Source organism: Alexandromys fortis, unplaced genomic scaffold, assembly GCF_014885135.2.
Source record: "Alexandromys fortis isolate MF-2015 unplaced genomic scaffold, M_Fortis_MF-2015_v1.1 scaffold_104, whole genome shotgun sequence".
NCBI lineage: Eukaryota > Metazoa > Chordata > Mammalia > Rodentia > Cricetidae > Alexandromys > Alexandromys fortis.
Genome location: NW_026068000.1, coordinates 2,906,611 through 2,926,614, shown reverse-complemented (window position 1 = coordinate 2,926,614; position 20,004 = coordinate 2,906,611). Strand labels below are relative to the sequence as shown.

General features: G+C 46.1%; 1 protein-coding gene across 1 annotated transcript in view; it reads right to left on the bottom strand.

Annotated features, from left to right (window-relative positions):
* Positions 1–16,440, bottom strand: part of Kctd1 (potassium channel tetramerization domain containing 1) — a 194,214-nt gene extending 177,774 nt beyond the window's left edge. The window contains exon 1 of the mRNA XM_050160681.1: positions 16,304–16,440. Coding sequence (XP_050016638.1) covers positions 16,304–16,312 — 9 coding nt within the window. The 5' untranslated portion in view covers positions 16,313–16,440. The remainder of the gene's footprint in view (positions 1–16,303) is intronic.
* Between the last annotated feature and the right edge of the window lie 3,564 nt (positions 16,441–20,004).

Here is a 20,004-nt window from a genome sequence, read left to right as displayed (position 1 = left end):
AGAAGTTCAAGGTTATCCTCTGCTATGAAGACTGAATACACAAAACCAAACCAAACCAAACCAACAAACAAGTAAAACCATACCAGTAGGTTCTATTTAGAAGCGGAAAGGTCAGACTAATGGTACACACCTGTGATCTCAATGCTTGGAAGGCAGAGACAGGAGGATTTCCACAATCGAGGCCAGCCTGGGCTACATAGTAGACAGACAAAAGCACCCCACTCATGTACCTGTGCATATGTGTACCTGAGTGTGTATGCAGATGTGACAAGTACCTCACAGAGGTTGGGGTGACATCGCTGCAGTTGTCTGAGCCCTGACCATGGGTCAGGGACAGTATGCTCTCTCTCACTTCACTACTTCCCTTGCCCTGCAGGTGCCTTTCCTGTGCTCGGAACCGGACCCTGCCTTGATTCACTGTGGACGACACGGAAAGGGTGTCCTGTGAGGGCAGAGGACCAGCATGGAAACTATAAGTCACCACTGCAACAGAAGCCAACGTTCTACAGCCTCATCTTTACCTATTGTCACATCTCCCATAGATAGTGCCAGAATCTGACTGTCACAGGGGACAGTGATGACATTTATCCTCGAGATAAACAGGACCTTGCAGGCTTGTGGTGTGACAATATTCCATTAAATAAACAATAGTTTGTGTTCTAATTTCATATATAAATCTTGATGTTTCACACACACGAGGGGGAGAGAGAGGAGAGAGACAGAGAGCTCACAGTGGAGTCTAGAAGAGAACATTTCCTTAAACCATCTTCCCAAGTTTGATTCCAAGCTTGCATTTCTGCTTCAACTGGAACGAGGCAGATGACGGATGGTACCAGCTATGTGGAATACTAAGAAACTCAGTGATAGCTCCCCAGTTTTCTAAATCACTTGGGGAAAAAAACCATTCAGTTAAAGAAAAAGACAGTACTATATCAGGAACAAGGCTGAGATTTGGTGACAAGCAGTGACCAAAATGACCTGCAAGGTCAGTTAAATAGCACGGGATACCGGAAGGCAGCAGAGGTTTCTACTCGAAGAGAAGCTAGAGAAAGCCCTGTGGACTGTCAGCAGATCCGTGTTTGGGATCCTGTTCTGCTCGGCCTTGCTACTACAACACAGGAGGAAAGGAAATGATTTGAAAATAAGAGTCAGGAGTGAGGGGAAGCTGAGTGTGTATGTATGTGGTCATGCGTGTGCACGTGCTCACACCTGTTTTATTTTTAAGTGTGTATTTTATTCAGCTTGGATTCTAAAACACACTTTCAGACCAGTTGGCTTTAAACAAATTTATTTCTCATGATTCTGGAGGCCAGGAATTCCAAGATCAGGGTGCTGGCCACCTCAAGAGCTGGCAAGGGTTCAGTTCCTGGTGCACAGACAGCCACCTGCTTGCTGTATACTTGGCAGCATCTGGTGGGTAAGCCTTACTGACTGAGACCCCTGGATGTGTCAAGGGGGTTAACTGAGTTTGGAAGACCCACACTGCATGTGGGTGTTGCACATCTGAGGGTTGAGGTCTCAGAGTGAAAAGAGGCGGAGCCAGCATGCAGTACTGACCTCCCTGACTGCTGGTGAAGCGAGACCACTGCTCTCCCTCCAGACCGTATAGACTAGGACACGCCTGCTACCACGCCTCCTCTACCATGGTAAACTCCACCTTCTTGAGCTGTCATAAACCTCTTACCTTAAGTTGATTTTGTCAGGTATTTGTAACAGTTAAGTCCAAAGTAACTAATGCTGTCTCTTGATACAAAAGCAGGGAAGAAAGATTTCGCGGCTAACCTGACCAGGTAACAATTCTAGGCCTTTATGACTCTATTTGTCCTTAACTATATGCCTAGAGGCCAGCTCTCCAAATACAGCCACACTAGAGCTTAAAGATGAAATATTTGAGGGTTGGGAGGACACAGACATGTGGATTGTCTAGCAGCTGTAAGCCAGGTTCAAAGGCACTTAAGAAAAGAAGAGAATTTTGATATTAACTCCCCCATGAAGAATGAGGTAAGACAGTAGAGAGTCTGCCAAGCACAGCCATAACAAGGGACACGCTATGCCCAGCGACAGTGACACCATCCAGACACTGACCTGTTCTGTTACACAGCACTTAATTGCACCCACTTAACCTCTTTGTGCGTGTACCTGTATGCATGTTCATATGTGCATGTGTGTGGGTGAGCCAGTGGTCATCCTTCACTGACTTCCTTAGTAACTCTTCACCTTGCTTCTGAGACAGGGCCTCTTACTAGCCTGGAACTCTCCTACTAGGCTAGACTGACTGGCCATCATCACTCCTGTCCCTAGGATGAAAAGGAAACCTTAGAAAGCCAAGAAGGACCAAGAGGTCCAGGAAATGAAGGAATAATAAGGGGCAGGGGCTGTTGACTAACAGGGCAGCAGCAGCGAGGTTCAGAAGCAAAAGCCACACTAACTAATGTGGCGCTCACTCTGTAGTCAAGGGTGACCCCAGCGCTTGCTTCTACCGCCAAATCCCTGGGACTGCGGGCAGTGCCAGCAGGGTGTGGTGTATGCATTTCTACAGTTTGAACCCAGGCTTCCCGAATATTAGGTGAGCACTCCACCAGCTGAGCCTCCCACTATGTAAACCCCACTATGAGCTCTTGAAGAGTCACAAACAGATCCTACATGTGGGCAGCCATACACACAAATCCATAATCCGAGGTTAGGAATTATTATGTGCGAAGGGCTTTGTCCTCCAGTCAGCCAAGAAGCACTGTGCCTTCTCCATAAGGACACTGAGTTAATGCAGAAACTTAGCAGAACGTAGCTTTTGTTTCAGTTGTTAAAAAATGTATCTGTCTTATTCCTTAGTGGGGTAATTTAGAAATGTTCTTCCCAGGCATTTATAGTTTGCAGAAGAACTGTCAAAAATAACTGAAGTACATGAATATTGCAATTGTACAACGAAAGGAAAAGAAAAGAAAAGAAATTTAGGAGCACATTTTCAAAAGTAAAATCTGAATCTATGTCTGAAGTCTGAAATGCATTTAAATTGTATTATGCTTTATTTACTCGTGTCTTTAGGGGTGTGTGCACTCACGTTTGCATGCGGGCAGTTTCTAAAGTTCAGAGAACTTGAGGGAGTTGATTCTTTCCACCCACCAGGTTCAGCCTGGCTGAACGCAGCCTATCAGGCTTGGTAGTGGAAGGCACCTGTACCCCATGCACCTAAAACATTTCTCTGGGCCCTAAAACATATTTTGACTAACACAGTATTTAAGGTGGAGGGTTGACCATGGAAGACTCCTTAAGTAATTACATAGAATGAACCAGTTCAGCTTCCTTCCGTTATTCTTTCGGTCCCTGCCCTAGCCACGCCCACTCCCATAACCTCTGACCTGCCCATCACCATCTTGGGACCCTTCCTCTTTCTGCTTTCTTGGCGTGCGCACGCGTTTTTCTCTGTCTCTCTCTTCTTTTATCGCTCCTCTCTCCTTTTATCTCTTTTCTCTGTCTTTCTTTCTCCCTCTTCCTTAATAAATACTTATGGCTATTTCCTGTGTTTACGTGTCTGTTCCCTGCCGCCACCGTGGGCCAAGGAAGCGTGCCCTCCTGTAGCCGCTTTCTCAAGGCGGGCTCCGCCAACCCACCGCGGGAATCATTTTTAAGAATAACACCTTCCTCCTTCTCTCTGTGTCTGTGTCTGTGTCTGTGTCTGTCTGTCTGTCTGTCTTTCTCAAAACAGACAGGGTTTCTTGGCATAGCTCTGGCTGTTCTGGAACTTGCTCTGTAGACCAGTTTGGCCTCGAACTCAGAGAATTCCCTTGCTTCTGCCTCCCAAGTGCTGGGATAAAAGGATTGTGCCACCACCACCTGGCTTGGTTGTGCTTTTTTAAAATTTATTTGAACTTCAGCTAGAAATATTCATAGTTTCTCGTGCATTTAGACACAAAGACACATCAGAAGCAAAAGAATAGCACTGTTCAGTGATTTGCATAAACACAAAGGTTTGATTGCAAGGGCCAAAAATGAGGAGAAATAGCCCTGATTGCTTCAGGTGGAAGGTTGTAGAGCTTCGATCCCATCTCACATCCTCAGTTCTGACTCATCTACCAACAAGCGTGACTGCCAGGGTACCCATGATTCCACCGGCTGTGAACTCTCATGATTTTTCCTGCTCAGCAGTGACTGATGAACTGGGCAGAGGGTAGATCAAGATCTGGTTTTCCTTTGGAAAACCCTGTTTTTCATGCAGCTAGTGTGACTTACGAAACCTAGGAATGCCTCATCACTTCTTTCCTTCAGATCTCTGAAATATTTCAGCCACCCAAAAAGCAGACTTAATTCTGAAATTTTGGCTTTCTCTTAGAGACTGATGTGTCTAACCGCTTTATTTGACGGTAGTGCAGGCTGCAGAGTCCAAACCCACGAAAGCTCAGCTCCTACAACCAGCCTTGCCTCCCACACTTCAAGGGGTATTTGCTTTGTCAGTACGTTTATTTTTGAGAGGGTTCTCGATAAAGGTAGCAAAGGCTCAGAATTTTCCTGCCTCCATTTCCCAAGGCCAGTGTCCTACACCCCAGGTCAAGGAAGGGCTAAGTTAGCGCATGCTGCAGGTGGCTTGCTTCACCAGTGTGTGTTGCCAGAACACATGTGTAAGAGCTGTTTTACTAGATGTCCCTCGGAAGTGATGGGAAGAACCTGCGGTGGAGTGTGCCTGCAGTGCCAAAATTCGGAAGGCAGAGGCAGGAGGATCAGGAGTTCAATCATCTTTGACTATGTAGCAAACAAAGAGACTCAGCAAGTCACTTGACTTTCCCTACTTCCTTGGGAGAACACCAGTGGCAAGTCTAAGAGTGGAATCTCTCAGGGAGTGGGGCCATCCTGGGTCTCTGCTAACAGTTTAGGTTTCTGAAAATAGCTTAATGGCTATAAATGTCTAAAGACCCCTCATTAAAAATGTAAAGAGATTTTTTTAAAATGTTGATGGGCTGTATCATGTACAACTAGAACATAAGCCCATACTTTCTCGTTGTTGATTTCCCGTGTCTGTAAATCAAGGCCAGGCTCTCCAAGGACCTACGGTTAGAGCTTTACTCTGCAGTAGGAGCACCATTGGTTTGTCTTCTGGAGTCTGAGCATGAAACACAGCCAATGTATTTATGCTTCTTTTGAAATCCTCTTTTTCCCTTACCCCATGAAGTCTCTTGCATCCCAGGCTGGCTCAAGCTCCCCTGTGTAACCAAGGATGACCTTGAAGTTCTAATTCTACCTCCGCCTCCTGAGTGCTGGGATTACGGGACTGTGCCACCATCCCCGTCTCAGGGCAAGCACTTCCCCTACTGAACAACATCCTCAGGTCCTTGTGGTTTTTATAGGTCAAGACATAACTATTTCCCCCATTTTACAGAGTTGCTGAGAAGAATTAGTGTCTCAAAAGTGCTTAATGAAGCTAGGAGTATGGTCAAAGTGTTAACAGCAGACTCAGGGCTCCGAGCAACTGGAAGACCAAGTTTCCAGTGCCCTACAAGACAGAACTACAAATTACTATTCAGTAACATGTAACATTTTTCCCCTTCATGGTGGCTCATGAATACTTAAAACTGAGTTATCATCTTTATTTAATTCTTGATTTCTGATGAATCCCAAGTCATTTCAATGGAGCATGCTGGGGAATAATAGCACTTTCCTCTGTTGATTTCATTAGGCATTCAGCACCCCCTCCAACCTCCCCCCTTCCACTTCTTCCCCCCATCCCATCCCATCCCATCCCAGTCCCAGAAAATTCCGTTCTCTGGGAAATCACAGTCGTGGATGCTAACACAAGGATATGTCTCCTCCCTGGCCCACTGCCCAAGAGGAAATGGGCTACCTGGAGATGCTGATGCTCCGAGCTTGGAGCTGCCCCTCTGCGCCTCAGTTGTTCCCAGGGAGCAGCCAAGGCAGGTTTTAAACCTAGCTTTTCTCAGTGCCAGAAAGTAAAATACCGGAGGCTTGGCAAGATCAGGAGTGTGCGTCACCGCCATCTGCTGGATGGAATGAGTATCGCACCAGCTCCTGAGCCGCTCAATGGTGCAACAAACTCCAGAACCCGGCGGGGTCAGAACAGGGTGGCTTATTTGCCGTCTTCCAACACCAACTCTAATGGTCTGCATTGTTTGGTAACCCTACGAATCTGCACAGGATGAATTTGCTGTGAGCACGAAGCTGGGTTCGATCTGCCAGCACGTCTTACACTAGTTGTGGTGGTACACACCTGCCATCCCAGCACCGAGCAGGTGGGAGCAGGAGGCTAAGAAGTTCCAAGTTTTCATTAGCTGCACACAAAGCTTAAGGCCAGCTTGAGCTACATGAAACCCTGTCTTTAAAAAAACGAAACAAAACAAAAAGTAAAAGAGGGCTATCTTTTAAACAAAGTTCGTCTGTCCCAAATGATTGATCTATTTAATCAGACAATGCCGAAAACCGTCAGGCCAGGGCATCTGGCAGAACATGGATTCTCTTGTCAGTAGCAGAAAGGGCTTCCAGGAAGGCAAAGTCAGCATCTGGCTTCTAAACTATTTATCGAGCATCCACGCTGTATGCCTCAAAGAACTGGGTATGGCCGTAAGTCCTGGCAATGTCAGTACCTGACGGCAGAAGAGGACGACCAGATGTTCAGGGCCAACTATGAATAGTGACAAGGGAGGCCAGCCTGGGCTAGGTAAGACCTGACTCAAGAAGAAGAAACAAACAAAAAAAAAAAAAACGGGTTGCAGAGATGGCTAAGCTCTTAAGAGTATTTGCTGTCCTTGTTGAAAACCTGGATTTGGTTCCTAGCACCCATGTGAAGGTCCGTAACTACCTCCAACTCCAGTCCAGGGAATTTGACACCCTCCTTGGGCCTCAGAGCAACAAATCCCCACCTAGGGAAATACATCCATTCACACACACACACACACACACACACACACACACACACGGGGAGAGAGAGAGAGAGAGAGAGAGAGAGAGACAGACAGACAGACAGAGACAGAGAAAGACAGAAAGAGGGAGAGAGAGAGAGATAGAGACAGAGAGAGAAATAAAACTTTGCAGGAAAATTAAAAGTAGAAGCTCAAAGGTCAGGCGTATTGCTGTACGTTGCTGCTCTTCCAGAGGAAGAGTTGGTTTTTACCCCGTGTTGGGCAGCTCACAACCACCTCTACACTAGCTCCACAGAGTAGGAAAAACTCTTCTGGCCTCTGTGGGCATATATACACATTGACATACATAAATAAAACATAAATAAATACTTAAAACCAAACCCATTCTAACAAAAAGAGGTGAGGAAAATAAACACAACCTCTACTCTTAGACTACACTTTCTTCTGATGGCCAGAACATGACAGGCATGTGTGCCACACTTGACTCTCAGAATGATCTTCAGTCCATTGCTGTCTTATTTATAGCCAGCCCACGCTGTTACTCAGTCACAGGGCAGCAAACCAATTACTTTACAGTCTGAACACCAAGGCTTAGAAAAGTGAAGTTCGTCAAGACGATACAGTTAGAAACTGATCGAGGCAGGTGTGAATATGGGCATGGAGCAGGTAGGTTTGGGGGAGAACTGTTAATGCCCTGGATCAATGTAGTGTTTGATTCTTTCACACAGAGATACTTGGTCTCTGGTTTTATATACATTTTCTGTTCCGTTAGCTACAGATTTCCAGCAAAGTGGAATTGGTATCCAAATAAAAAGTGATGACGACAGCAGATGCTTAGGAAGGAAGCATCAGGAAGAATCTCCCCGCCTCTAGAGAGCATCTTAAATCCTTCCAGCTTGCACGCTCTCCAGTTCAGAAGGCATTGTCCCAGTGGCAGCCTGTGGCGGCATCAGGGGCCACTGTCAGTTCGCTCTGAGTAGAAAAACAAACCCACATTTTGATTGATGTGGTGGAGTATGTGTGAGCGTATACTTTGCTCAGCAAGAGCTTTACAACCGGGATGTTCTGATGGCAGCAATCACAAACCACTTTGTTGTGTACTTAGATACAAGGGTTACATACGTTGGTGTGTATATGCGTGCTGGCATGTGGGAAAGCCAGCGGTTGTTATCAGGTGTCTACCTCGATGGCTCTCCATCTTATTTTTTGAGAGAGACTCTTTCACTGGATCTGAAGCTGACTGTTTTGGCTACATTCGCTGGCCAGTGAGCTCCCAGCATCTGCCTCCCCACTCCTTACCCTTTCCCACTGCTGGAGTTATGGGTGAGCAGCCCCATACTAGGCTTTTACGTGGGTGCTGGGGACCCAAACATAGGTCCTCTTGTGCGTGCAGTAAACACCTTTACCTGTTGAGCCATCTCTCCACCACCTCAAACCATTTGAATTCTTTGCTTTTGCTCTTATGAACGGCATAGCAGTGGAAGGAAAGCGGGGGCAGAGAATGAATGGGAGCTGGTGGCAGTGCAGGAACTCTGCAGAGTGCCTATCAAAATGCTCAGAACCAACTGGCAGAGGCAGAAGGGTCTCTTGAGTTTACGGCTAACCAGATCTACAGAATTCCACATAGTGAAAGCCTCCATCTCAGAAACAAACAAACAAAAAACCTCTCATATTAGCCTGCATTGGAGAGCGAGCTAGGAATGTTCATGGAACAATAGAGATTAATGCTAAAGTTGGCTGTGGTAATGCATTATTACGAAATAATACATCCAAAGGGACCAAAGCTTTTGCTGGGCCCCATAGTCAAAGTTAATAATATACCTTAAAGTCATGTAGGGCTTGAGATTGTTATCATATTGCATACTAAGCCTGTTCATTTAACCTGCCTTTAAAAGAACAATGTAAAAACCAACCTCACTTGCCTTGGATTTCCCATATAATCAACTTTTATAACCTAAGCTAATGCATAGCTGTAATCTTAAGTTACGTACTCTTCCAAGCTCCAGACCCAAGTGTGTGTGTGTGTGTGTGTGTGTGTGTGTGTGTGTGATGGTAATGAATGCTGGAAACAGAAAACAGGCTGAAAGCAGCCTTATAAACGAGCACTCATCACAAAGGCTGGAAGCAGCGTTTGGATAGTGCTGGGCAGTGTTGCTAGTCAGTGACTGTGAAACTCTGTTAAAGATTTTTATAAGGTACTCATTCCTTCCCCATGGGGCGCTTTCTGTCCTGTGAAGTAAACACAGAGCAAAGCCCTTTGTTAATAGAGGAACAGACACAGCCATGCAAGGACGGATGGACGGACACACACACACACATTAGAGACATGGATGTACGGAGAGAGGGACAGAGAGACAGATAAGGCAGCATTCAGGTAGGCTTGGATTCAAGTTCATGCAACAGACAGGAATGACAGAAGAGAGAAAGGATTCAAATCTAGCCTCACTCTTGGTTAAATTACACCAAAGGGAAGCTTAATAATTTCCTTCCTTTAGTTCACTACCAATACATTATTGGTGACTCTGAGATTATCATTATTATTCTCCACCTGACACATCCGAGAGTGAGTTCACTACCTCCTATAAGCTTTGTAGTTAGTGTTATTCCAGGGGTTCAGTAAGGTGTGGTGGATTTGCTCCTCTTAACCACGGACGTTCTGGGCACTCATGAAGCCAGGACACAGCAGTATTCAAGTGTGCAGAGGGGAAAGCATCCAGAATTGGGCTGATTCCTGCAATAGTGCGTGCCTTGGGGTGTTTGATGCTGTGTATACGCTCAGCAACCACACAAGGGAGGTTGGAAATGGAACTCCAGGTGATGCGGCCGAAAGGATGGATGTTTATCTAATCAAAGCTCACCCCCAAGACTTAGGGAATTAATTTGTGTATCAAACTCCCATGAAGAGAATGGTATTTGCAGTATTTCCTGGAAATAACTGAAGCCTGAATTTTCTGGAAGGAGCCCCAGCCTGGAATTTTTTGGAAGAAGTACAAGCAGAAAGAGACATACTATTATAAAAGATCTATGGTGGGCTTCTTCATTGAAAATTCTTTCCCTAATATATTTTGATATTGGCATTCCCAATTCTAAATGATTTAAAAATTAGCCAACAATCAGTAGTAAGTGCTGTTTTGGTAGTGAACGCCATACTGGACAAAACAATTTCCTAGCAGTCTCTATCTTTTAGGAATCTAGACATCAAGGAATACGTTTTGTAGAAATAAGAACAAATTGAAAGAAGGAACAAGATATCAGAAGTACCAAAATGTTCACTTATGCAGAAATACGAAAGGCTGCATGGAGATCAGGCTAGCGAAGGATCAGTACAGCAAGTCTGAGATGCAGGGATCATTATAGTTTGAATTTAAAATGTTCCCCAAATGGTTGATGGCCTGGAGTTCTCCAGTGGATGAAGGTATTTTAGGGGGCTGTGGATCGTTTAGGAGGTGGGCCTAGGTGGTAGAAATGGGTCACTAGGAAGTACCCAGTCACAATTCTTGTACTTCCTAGTTAGTCACCATGTACATAAATAGCCCCCACAGGAGCCTGCAACCCCAGACTGAACCTCTCTCCCGAACCGTCCTCCCTACCAGGTCTTTCTCATTATAAGCTAAAACCCTCTGAAACCAAGAACCAAGATGATCATTTCTTCTCCTAATTGCTTCTGTCTTAGATTTTTTTCCCCCAGCAACAAAATGTTACTGTGGTGGTAGGAATGGCCCCCACAGGCTCATCATAGCTTCCAATGCTCAGTCTTTAGGGAGTGGACCTTGACAGGAATTAGGGTTGTGGCCTTGTTGAAGGAAGTATGCCCCTGGGGGTGGACCCAAGCCAGTCCCAGTGTCTGTCGCTTCCTGCCACCTCTGGATCCAGATGAAGAACTCTCAGCTACTTTTTCAGCACCATGTCTCCTGTGTGACTCCTGCTTCCCACCATGCTGATAATGGACTAAACTTCTGAAAAAGTGAGTATGTCCCAATTAAGTGTTTTCTTTTACAAGAGTTGCCAAAGTCATGGGGTCTCTTCACAGTGATAGAACACTGACCAAGACAGTCATCTATACAAAGATGCACAAAAATCTATCAACGTAGGAGACAATGTAAGGGTTATTTGTGTAGTTACAGGTCTTTCCTTCCTTCCTTCGTTTCTTTCTTCCTTCCTTCGTTTCTTTCTTCTTTCTTTCTTATGACATGCAATGATTATATTATTTGTATGTAAATGCCTTTAAAAGGTGGAGATGAAATTAATTTTTATAAATATATATTCACTTATTTTATTTATGTGTATGTGTGCCTTGCCTGCTACAGTTATGTGCACCACATGCAATGCAGGAACTCACAGAAGCCAGACATCATAAGCCACTGTGAGCCAACATGTGGGTGCTGGAATCCAAACTCAGGTCCTCTGCAAGAGCAGTAAGCAGTCTTAACCACTGAGCAATCTCTCCAGTCACTAAACAATTCATTTTTCTAGTAATTTAATACCTCAATATTTTTAAATCACTAGTATAAACGTTTTATACGCAATAGCATGTTTTATACATTTACGTGATATACTCTATTGACCCCATCTCCTTCCCTTGTCGCCCAGCTCCTGCCCGTGCTCCTCCTCCTCCCACCCACTCCTCCTACTTTCATATCGTTTTCAGTGACCCAACGAATTGAATCAGGTTTGCTCACAGGGGCATGGATGCAGAGTTATTTATAACACAGGCAGCTTGCCAGTCACTACACCACTGGTTTTATGAGATTCTTGACACAATGTGTGTTGTAAGACACAGACCTGATATTGTTCTAGCAGGTTAAACACAAGACTCTCGCAATGATGACTCCCAGCTTGTCAGGAGCTAGTTATACAGACCTCACAGGGCAGGTCAAAAAAAAAAAAAAAAAGAGGGGCTTGGAGGACAGGATGCGAAGGGCAGGCAGGCGGGGCCTGAAGGACTGCAGGCCCTGCACAGGACTGGGGAACAAACGGAGCAATTGAAGAATGACCAGACCAGATGCCCTGGGTGTGAACGAGGCTTCTCATTACCAAAGCCCGCATCCTGAACACCATCATTTACTTGATTAACGTTCCCTGTATTCACTACTTTTCCTGCTGTATTACTTAAGGAAGCAAAGGTTTGCTTGGGCTTACAGTGTGAGGAGTACAGTCCATCTCCGAGGGAAAGGCATGGAAGCCATGGCTATATGGTGGCAGGCGTATGCTGGTGGACTCCGCACACCCTCACATCAGGTTTGGACTGATGCAGAGAGTGGGCAGGAAGCAGGGCCAGGATACGAAGCTCAGAGCCCACCCTCGGTGGCCTACTTCCTTAAGTAAGGTTTTCCCCCCTAAAGGGTCCATAATCATCCAAACCTATAGCAGCAGCTGCCATCTATTTGGAGGACCCTTCACAGCCAAGTCACAAGATGCCCGAAACCTTGACACTCAACACCTCTCCCTTCCTGGGGACCTGTAACCAACCTTTCCCTGGGTTACACCCTGTTTTCCTTCTAAGTGGGTCTCAAAGTCTTTCCTCACGTTCTGTCTTTGGTGACATCTGTTCTTGCCCAACCACTGTATTAGGTGATGCAAGGGTTAGGAATCTCCCACCGTGGGCTGTCTAGTTATCTGCCTGTGCACTTCCAGAACTGTCCTTTCAATGCACACAGTACGCCATGCCTCTCCCATCTTTCTCACCCACCTATCCCTCGGTGAGGGTTAAAACAAGATTTCTATCCTGCAGCCCAGATCTTCCACCTTCCTCTCCAACATTTAGATCTTAGAATCTAGAGCTTTCTTTGGAAATCTGACCCCAGTCCTGGCTCTTTCGCCCCTTTTTGGTTCATTCTACTGAAATTTCCCTTTTCTTCCAAAGCACTAATCTCTTATCAGTTGTTCAGTTATACGGTGAATGTCTGTCTCTGTAATCAAGCAATCATGGCGCTGCATGCCGTTCCCAGCATGGTGTCTCCAGCATCTAGCGGGGAGTTTCCTGTACAGTCAGCACTAAGAAATAATGGTTGAATGAACGGATGAGCCTAATGAGAACAAACTTCAGAAAATTATTCTTAAAAGTTAACCTCATCTTCCTCTTCCCAGAGCTCTCAAACCAAACTCTTCAAAAGCAAAGCCTTAGTATAGTACATTTTTATGAATGAGAAATCAGGGAGCTGCTGCTGTTTCCAGGGAAGGGAAGGCCAATTGTTCCTCATGCCTTCATGGGGAAGCTCTCAAAACAAGCAAGCGCGCACACACATATCCAAAAGATCGTATTCCCGTGATGCTTTATCTTCAGGATAAATGTTTTGTTTATTGGAAAATAATAAATAATAGCTGAAAAAAGTTCAGAAATACAGTATAAAAATCAACTTTCAAAAAGTCTTGTTTGAGTGACTCACCCAGGATGTGAAGGGGAGATCTGAGCAAATTTCAGGCTGCTGCAGCCATCGCATTGAGTTTAGAAGACTAGAAAGCATTGCTAAGCTCAAGAGCCAAACCAAAGTTTCATTTCAGAACACTCTCCAACAAATTTCACTGTTTATGTTTGCATTTTAAAAGAAATTGCTTTGGGTAAATTATGTGGTGCAGGCAAGCCTAAAATGCAGGATTCAAAGCAAACTGAGCAACATTTTCACCAGTCAACGGAAGTCTTTCTTAAATTAATCCTTTTCCAAATGCATGGGCAGCATAAAACAGGAGTAATTGCTGAATACTCTCCCCCAAATACGGAGAATAACCAGGAAGGCAAAATTACTTCTGAACCAGGCCTTCACTGAACACCCTTATTATACAAGGTCTGGTAAAGGATTACAAAGCCAACAATTGTACAGCTAGAAGAGAGACCTCTAGTGTGTGCTCGGGGAGTCTATATTGTGCTTCGGGCATAATTAATAGAGCAAAAACCACTGCAGTCATTTTGCATGCTGTGGTGGGAGATACCCCCCCCACACACACACGCAATCATTCGTACTTAATGCATCTAGAGATTTCAGCTCTTTTGACTAGTCACTTATATTCTCCTTACACACAAAAGTCCCATCCCGCCAAGTTCTCTCTGATCTTAAGTTATAAAGTTCCAGGGTCACCTCTGTCACATCACTGGTAAACACAGTCACCAGCAGCTCTTCTCAATCTGCATGACCAGGACTCAGACACAGACAGCCCCTTCTCCGAAGCCACATGCCACCAAAATCTAAATAGGCATCTTGCCCATTATCCCCGAGACAAATGAACTCACAGCTATTTAAAATTCGCCTAGCCGGCTGGCTATTAACTCCTGCAGCCTCCCATACAGGCAGGTGAATTTCTTGATTTAATGAATCATAAATGGTCCAGATTTAACGAATCATTCCACAACATCAGTCCCAGCCTTTAAAAAATCCTTTATTTTGTTTTTTCCACATTAAAAACATTTGAGATACACACAGAAAAGGCTTCCCCCGGAACGCACACACAATAACACACGAAACAGGAGGTCTCTTAAGGAGTCTACTGCTGAGAAGGTAAAAGCATTTTGCTCATTTTTAATTTGCTAAAACAATCCAAGCATGCTTGGTACCCAGAGGGTATTCTCAAATAAACTTGTATCTCCGGCTGCCAGCTTAGCTGATTGAAAACAGAAGGCAAACGTTTCTTAAAGAATGAGTATGTTAAACTGTGTGTCTCTCTGAGTGCCACCAAGGGCGCGCGCGCGCGCGTACACACACACACACACACACACTCTCTCTCTCTCTCTCTCTCACACACACACACCCACAAACACACACAGGAGGAGGTGGGCAAAGCAGCCAGTCTTATGGTCTAAACGGTAGCATAATATTTGTACCAAATTACTTCTGCCTACTGCGGTGTCTCTCTTAGCCAGGAAGCCAAGGGGTCCTGGACAGTTTCCGCGTGCGACTCTCCACGTACAAAGCCGACCGCTCCATCGAAACTTTGCTAACTTAGTCCTCTCCGGCCCAGCCGGAACCCGAAGCACAGACAGTAAAAACGTGTTTACACTGGAAAATCATTTCCACGACAGCCTGAATTTTGGAAAGCACAAAGGCAATCCCTATCGGCCCGCGATCTGTAGAAAGTTGTATGCCGGACGCCTGTGCCAGGCCGGCGTCCAGGCAAGGAGTCCCCGCACCACAGGTTCTCCCTACCCTTCTAGGACGTCCAGGGGCTCCACCTCACTTTGGAATCAATTCACCACAACGTGCCACCCTCCCCGTTCTTTTTTCCAGGAGGTGAGGACTCTTATTTTCCAGCCAGGTCCCTCTTGGGGGCAGGAGAGGAAGCGCACTCCACAATTCCACCAAGAGGGGGAGGCAGGCTGGGGGTGGGGAGGAAAGAGGTCAGAAAGGAGCCAAACCGACTCCCTTCCTCCTACCCCTGCGCCCCGGAGCACTGGTTCAGACCGTGCACACCGGTGGCGACCAGGAAACTCTGTCCCTTTAAGTGAACAGTGGCCGCCAGAGGAGGAGGAGGAGGAAGAGAAGGGAAGGACCGGGCTCGGGACTCCACGTTGCTGGCTCGGGGAGAGGAGGCGAACGCCAAAAGCCACCACCGTTACCTGCGGCGACCGCAGCCTCCCCCCATCCCCCCCAGCGCCCCAGTCCGCGCCCGCCTCCCAAGGAGACTTCTTAATCCCAGCTCACTAACAAGGGAGGAGGTGGGGAGGAAGAGGAACCGGCGCTTTTTAAAAATAAATGAAACATTTGCACCCAGGGAGGGGGGGGGGGAGGGGAAATGGGAGGAGATGGGAAAGGGCTTTAAAGGCGCCCGAGTGGGCGGAGGCGACGAATCTGGATCAACCCGGGTTGCACGCGGGCCGGCTCTCGGCACTAGCCGCGGCTCACAAAAGGGCTCGGCCGGGGAGAAAAGAGAAGGGATAAATAAATAAATAAATAAATAAATAAATAAAGCGCCCCGGGGTCCGATCTGCTCAGCAGCCACAATGGCGTCTTTGAGTGAGTGTCCCGGGGGCGCCGCCAAGGCTGGCTGGGAGCAGGGCGACGATCCCCACCCCCACGAGATAGGCGCCGAGCCCCGAGCCCCGGGGCGCCCCGGGAAGAATGGACGCGCGCGGCACGCGGGAGCAGGGACGGGGGCGACGGGGGTTCGAGAGTCGCGGGGCTGCGTTCCGAGACTCAGGACCCGGCCGTGGGGACCTCCCCTCTGCCCGCCCCAGCCCGGTCGGCGCGCCGGCTACCGACCCCGCGGAGCCCCCGACTCGGACTCCCGTGGCCACCGCCCGCGACCGCTCGGCTCCCTTGGCCAGGAAGAAAACCGAGGAGCCGCAGCCGGTGCGAGCGGCTCCCTAGCCGCCGTCCGCGCCCGGCTGCGTGTGTGCGAGTGTGCCGCGCTCTCGCCCCATGCCTGGCACATGCGTAAAAGCGAGTTGCGCCCAAAGTCCCAGCCATACCCTCCTTAGCAAATAATAACAAACCCAAACCGTCAGATCTTACCTGAAACATTGAAGCACAAAGTCTCTCTCCAAGTCCCCTTTTCCTTTTCCTCTCCCCCCTTTTCCGATTTCTCTCCCAGCGATCTGCTCGCCTCGCCACACCAGAGAGAAATGCAATAGCTTGGCTAAGGTAGACAGAACAAAATACAGAGGAGAGTTGCTCCAGGGCTTTGAAACCCCTCAAGGCAAGGATCAGGATACAATTAACTCGCGCCTCTACCTCTAGTCCAAATCTCCAAAATAAAACTTAAATCAAATTAACCGATCACAGGGCTCACAGTTGATCTTCAAAAATAAAGACTTACATAGACTATAGAGAAATATACATATAGAAAATTTCCCCAGATTTTTTTTGTTGGAAAAACAGTCTCATTTCAGCCTCCAACTTGCATTTTACTCTCCTCTTGCACAGAAAAGCTGATTTTAATCGTTGTGATTAGTTTTGATGTAACGTGTCCGCAGGCGATTTCTACAAATGGATGGAGTGTTTCTTTGCCAAAAGAGGGAAATGCAGCAGATGATGATAATTACAAGAATTGTTGGTTGTTTCTTTTTATTTGTGTTTAGGGCTCTCGCTTCACTTTCTCGAGTTGACCTGACGTTACTGTTACAGGAAGGTCGCACAACTTGTTGATGAGGCTTGCCGCCCTGCCTGATCAAAGGCTAGGTGATAATTTGGCAATAGAACAGCGTGGTTTTGGTTTCTTTGGCGACATAAATATCCCAAATGACGTGGATAAAAATAAGCACATGGAGCCTGCTTTGCCCCAATCAAGTCTGAATCAGTGCCTGGGGGTGATACACAAACTCATTTCAAATGTTCAACCATGCAGAATTGTAAAGAGATTGAAGGAGTTACACTGCATTTTTTTTTAGTGGCAAAATTAAAAGAAAACAAAACCTAACATACCTACCATTTAGGTTTATTTGTCAACCTTCCGAACATACCTCCTGTGTTCTCTCCTTGCCTCTCCCCGCCTCCCCGTACCTTTGTAGGGAATTTGTATGAGTCCATTATTTGTTGGAGGCAAAGATACGAATACAAACACATCTCCCCAGTTGCAGTTCTGACTTCTGACCATCTTCCACTCCATCTCTTCTTCCTCTCTAGGTCTTTGTTCAAAGACTTTTGCTGAAAACTGTCTTTTATCTTAATTCTTTTCGGTTAGAGTGGGATATTTGATTGTAAACTCAAGGGTCACCTCCCATTAGTGTTAAATCTTTGCAGCATGCATTTTGAAATGGTATGTTTTTGAGTTCTTCACAGTTCATTAATTCAAAGACTTTGCTGACACTTCATATAAAATACATAAACATGTGTATAAACACACAGCAGAGAGAGACTACACACACACACACACACACACACACACACACACAGAGGAGGGAAGGAGGCGGGGAGAGAGAGGAGGGCAGGGGATGGTATGGCTGTACAGCCTGTACTGCCAAGGATACAGAAACAGGAAACCCACACAGAAGCAGATAAGCCTTGCAAATATTTGTAGCTGGCAGCCTTTCTCAGGAAGTGATTTTTACCCATCATTTTATCTCTTAAGGTGAGGAACTGCTTCAATGTCAGCAGAAAAAGAAAGAATTACGGTTTTTCTTTTCTTTTCTTTTTTTTAATAGGCCCCAACAAACCAATCTGTAATGACTCAAGAGATTGATGCTATAATGAGAGCCAGGGGTGGTGGTCGGTTTTTATACGTAGTGTGAAAAGTGTGTGGGTATGGGCAAATGCTTTGAAAACATCCTTCCTTTGGGAGAAGAAAACAAAAATATGTTAGAAAGCAACACAAAGAGACCCATAGTTTTTTTGCATATTGTCTTTGGTAAATATATTCTGTGAGCTTAAATAAAATGTTTAAAGTCACTACAAAAAGCTAAATTCAACAGAATTAATAGTCCATTTTCCAAATGTTGTTAACACAGAGAAGTGAGGAGGAAGGGCCTCAGAAGAAGAAAAGCCCAATCATTTGATATGGAAACTTACTGGAAATGCCTAGAATAGGGAGAGTTCAGATTTTCAAATAAAGCATACACATAAAGAGACATGAGTGGCTGAGATCCAGCCCGGAACATCACATTCGTTTATGTCTTACTTAATATCTTCTATGAACAGCCTGAAGGTAAACACACACATTTGTGTGGGGTGTCTATGTATGTGTTTATGTGTGTATGTGCATATATGCAGATGCAATTTCGTGTGTGTGTGTGTGTGTGTGTGTGTGTGTGTGTGTGTGTAGGCCAGAGCCCAACATTTAGTGTTTTTCTTTTGTTTTAGATTTTTGAGACAGAATCTCTTACTGAAGCTCGCGGATCCAGCTAGACTTACCGACCAGCAAGCCCCAAGAGTGCGCCTGTGTCTGGCCTCTCAGCTCTGGGGTCACACATGTATGCTGCTGTACTCCTTCTTGCAGGGTAAGAGTTTTGGCTGAGCCAATCTCCCTGCCATTGTGCAATATATTCGAGACTTTTGTGCCTCAAAGGAGGTCTCACAGTGGGGAGTTTTCCGCTTGTGCGGACAATCACAATGCTACTCAACGAATTTCAACTTTTGGAGCATGTGGTAGCTTTAATTGTCAATTTATGGAACCTAGAATCTTCTAGGAAGAGCGTCTCAATGACAAATTGTCTAGATCAGGTTGAACATGTCTATGGGTAATTAATTTGATAACATTAGTGAAGTGGGAAGACCAACACACGCGTGTGGCAGCATCTCGTAGGCAGGGCATCCTTAACTGTGCAGAGTAGAGACAGCAAGCCAAGCACAGGAGTTCTTCCCTCCCCCGTCCCTCCCTCCCTTCCTCTCTCCTCCCTCCCTCCCTTTCTCCCTCCCTCCCTTTCTCCCTTTCTCCCTCCCTCCCTCCCTCCCTCTTTCTTTCTTTCTTTCTTTCTTTCTTTCTTTCTTTCTTTCTTTCTTTCTTTCTTTCTTTCTCTGTGTTTGACTGTGGATGTGATTTGACTTCACACTTCAGGTTCCTGACGCTGCAACTTCCCTGTCCTGTGGTAGCCGTACCTGGAACTGTCAGTGAAACCAACCCTTCAGCTGCTTTCACAAGGCATTTTATCACAGTAACAGAAAAAGAAACTAAGGCACAGCATTTCAGAGTTTTGTCAAAGCCATGGCTTGGAGGGAATATTAATTAAGAAACAGAAACACTTCCCCCTCGGCTCTCAAACCCGCGTGTCTTGTGCAGAACAATTTGCTGCTATCCTGGATGTTAGAGCTGGACGCTCCTAGGCGGGCTAGTATGTTGTCACCATTTCGGAGATAAGGTGGGGAGCAAAGCAGTTTGTCTACTTGTTTTCAAAGGTTTCGCTTGTATTGGTTATTATCGTGTGTGTCTGTGCTGAATGAGTGGGGAAGCGCGTGTGTGGAAGTCAGAGGACAGTGGTATGGAGCTGGTTCATGTCGGCTCTGGGACTCAACTCAGGTCATCAGGCTCAGGCAAGAACCTTTTACCTGCTGAGCCATTGTGCTGGTCCAAGGTCTTCATTTAAAAAGTCGGGTCATTAGCTGGGCGGTGGTGGTGCGTGCCTTTAATCCCAGCACTCAGGGGAGGCAGAGGCAGGGGGATCTCTGTGAGTTCGAGACCAGCCTGGTCTACAGAGCTAGTTCCAGGACAGGCTCCAAAGCTACAGAGAAACCCTGTCTCAAAAAACCAAAAAAAAAAAAAAAAAAAAAAAAAAAAAAAAAAA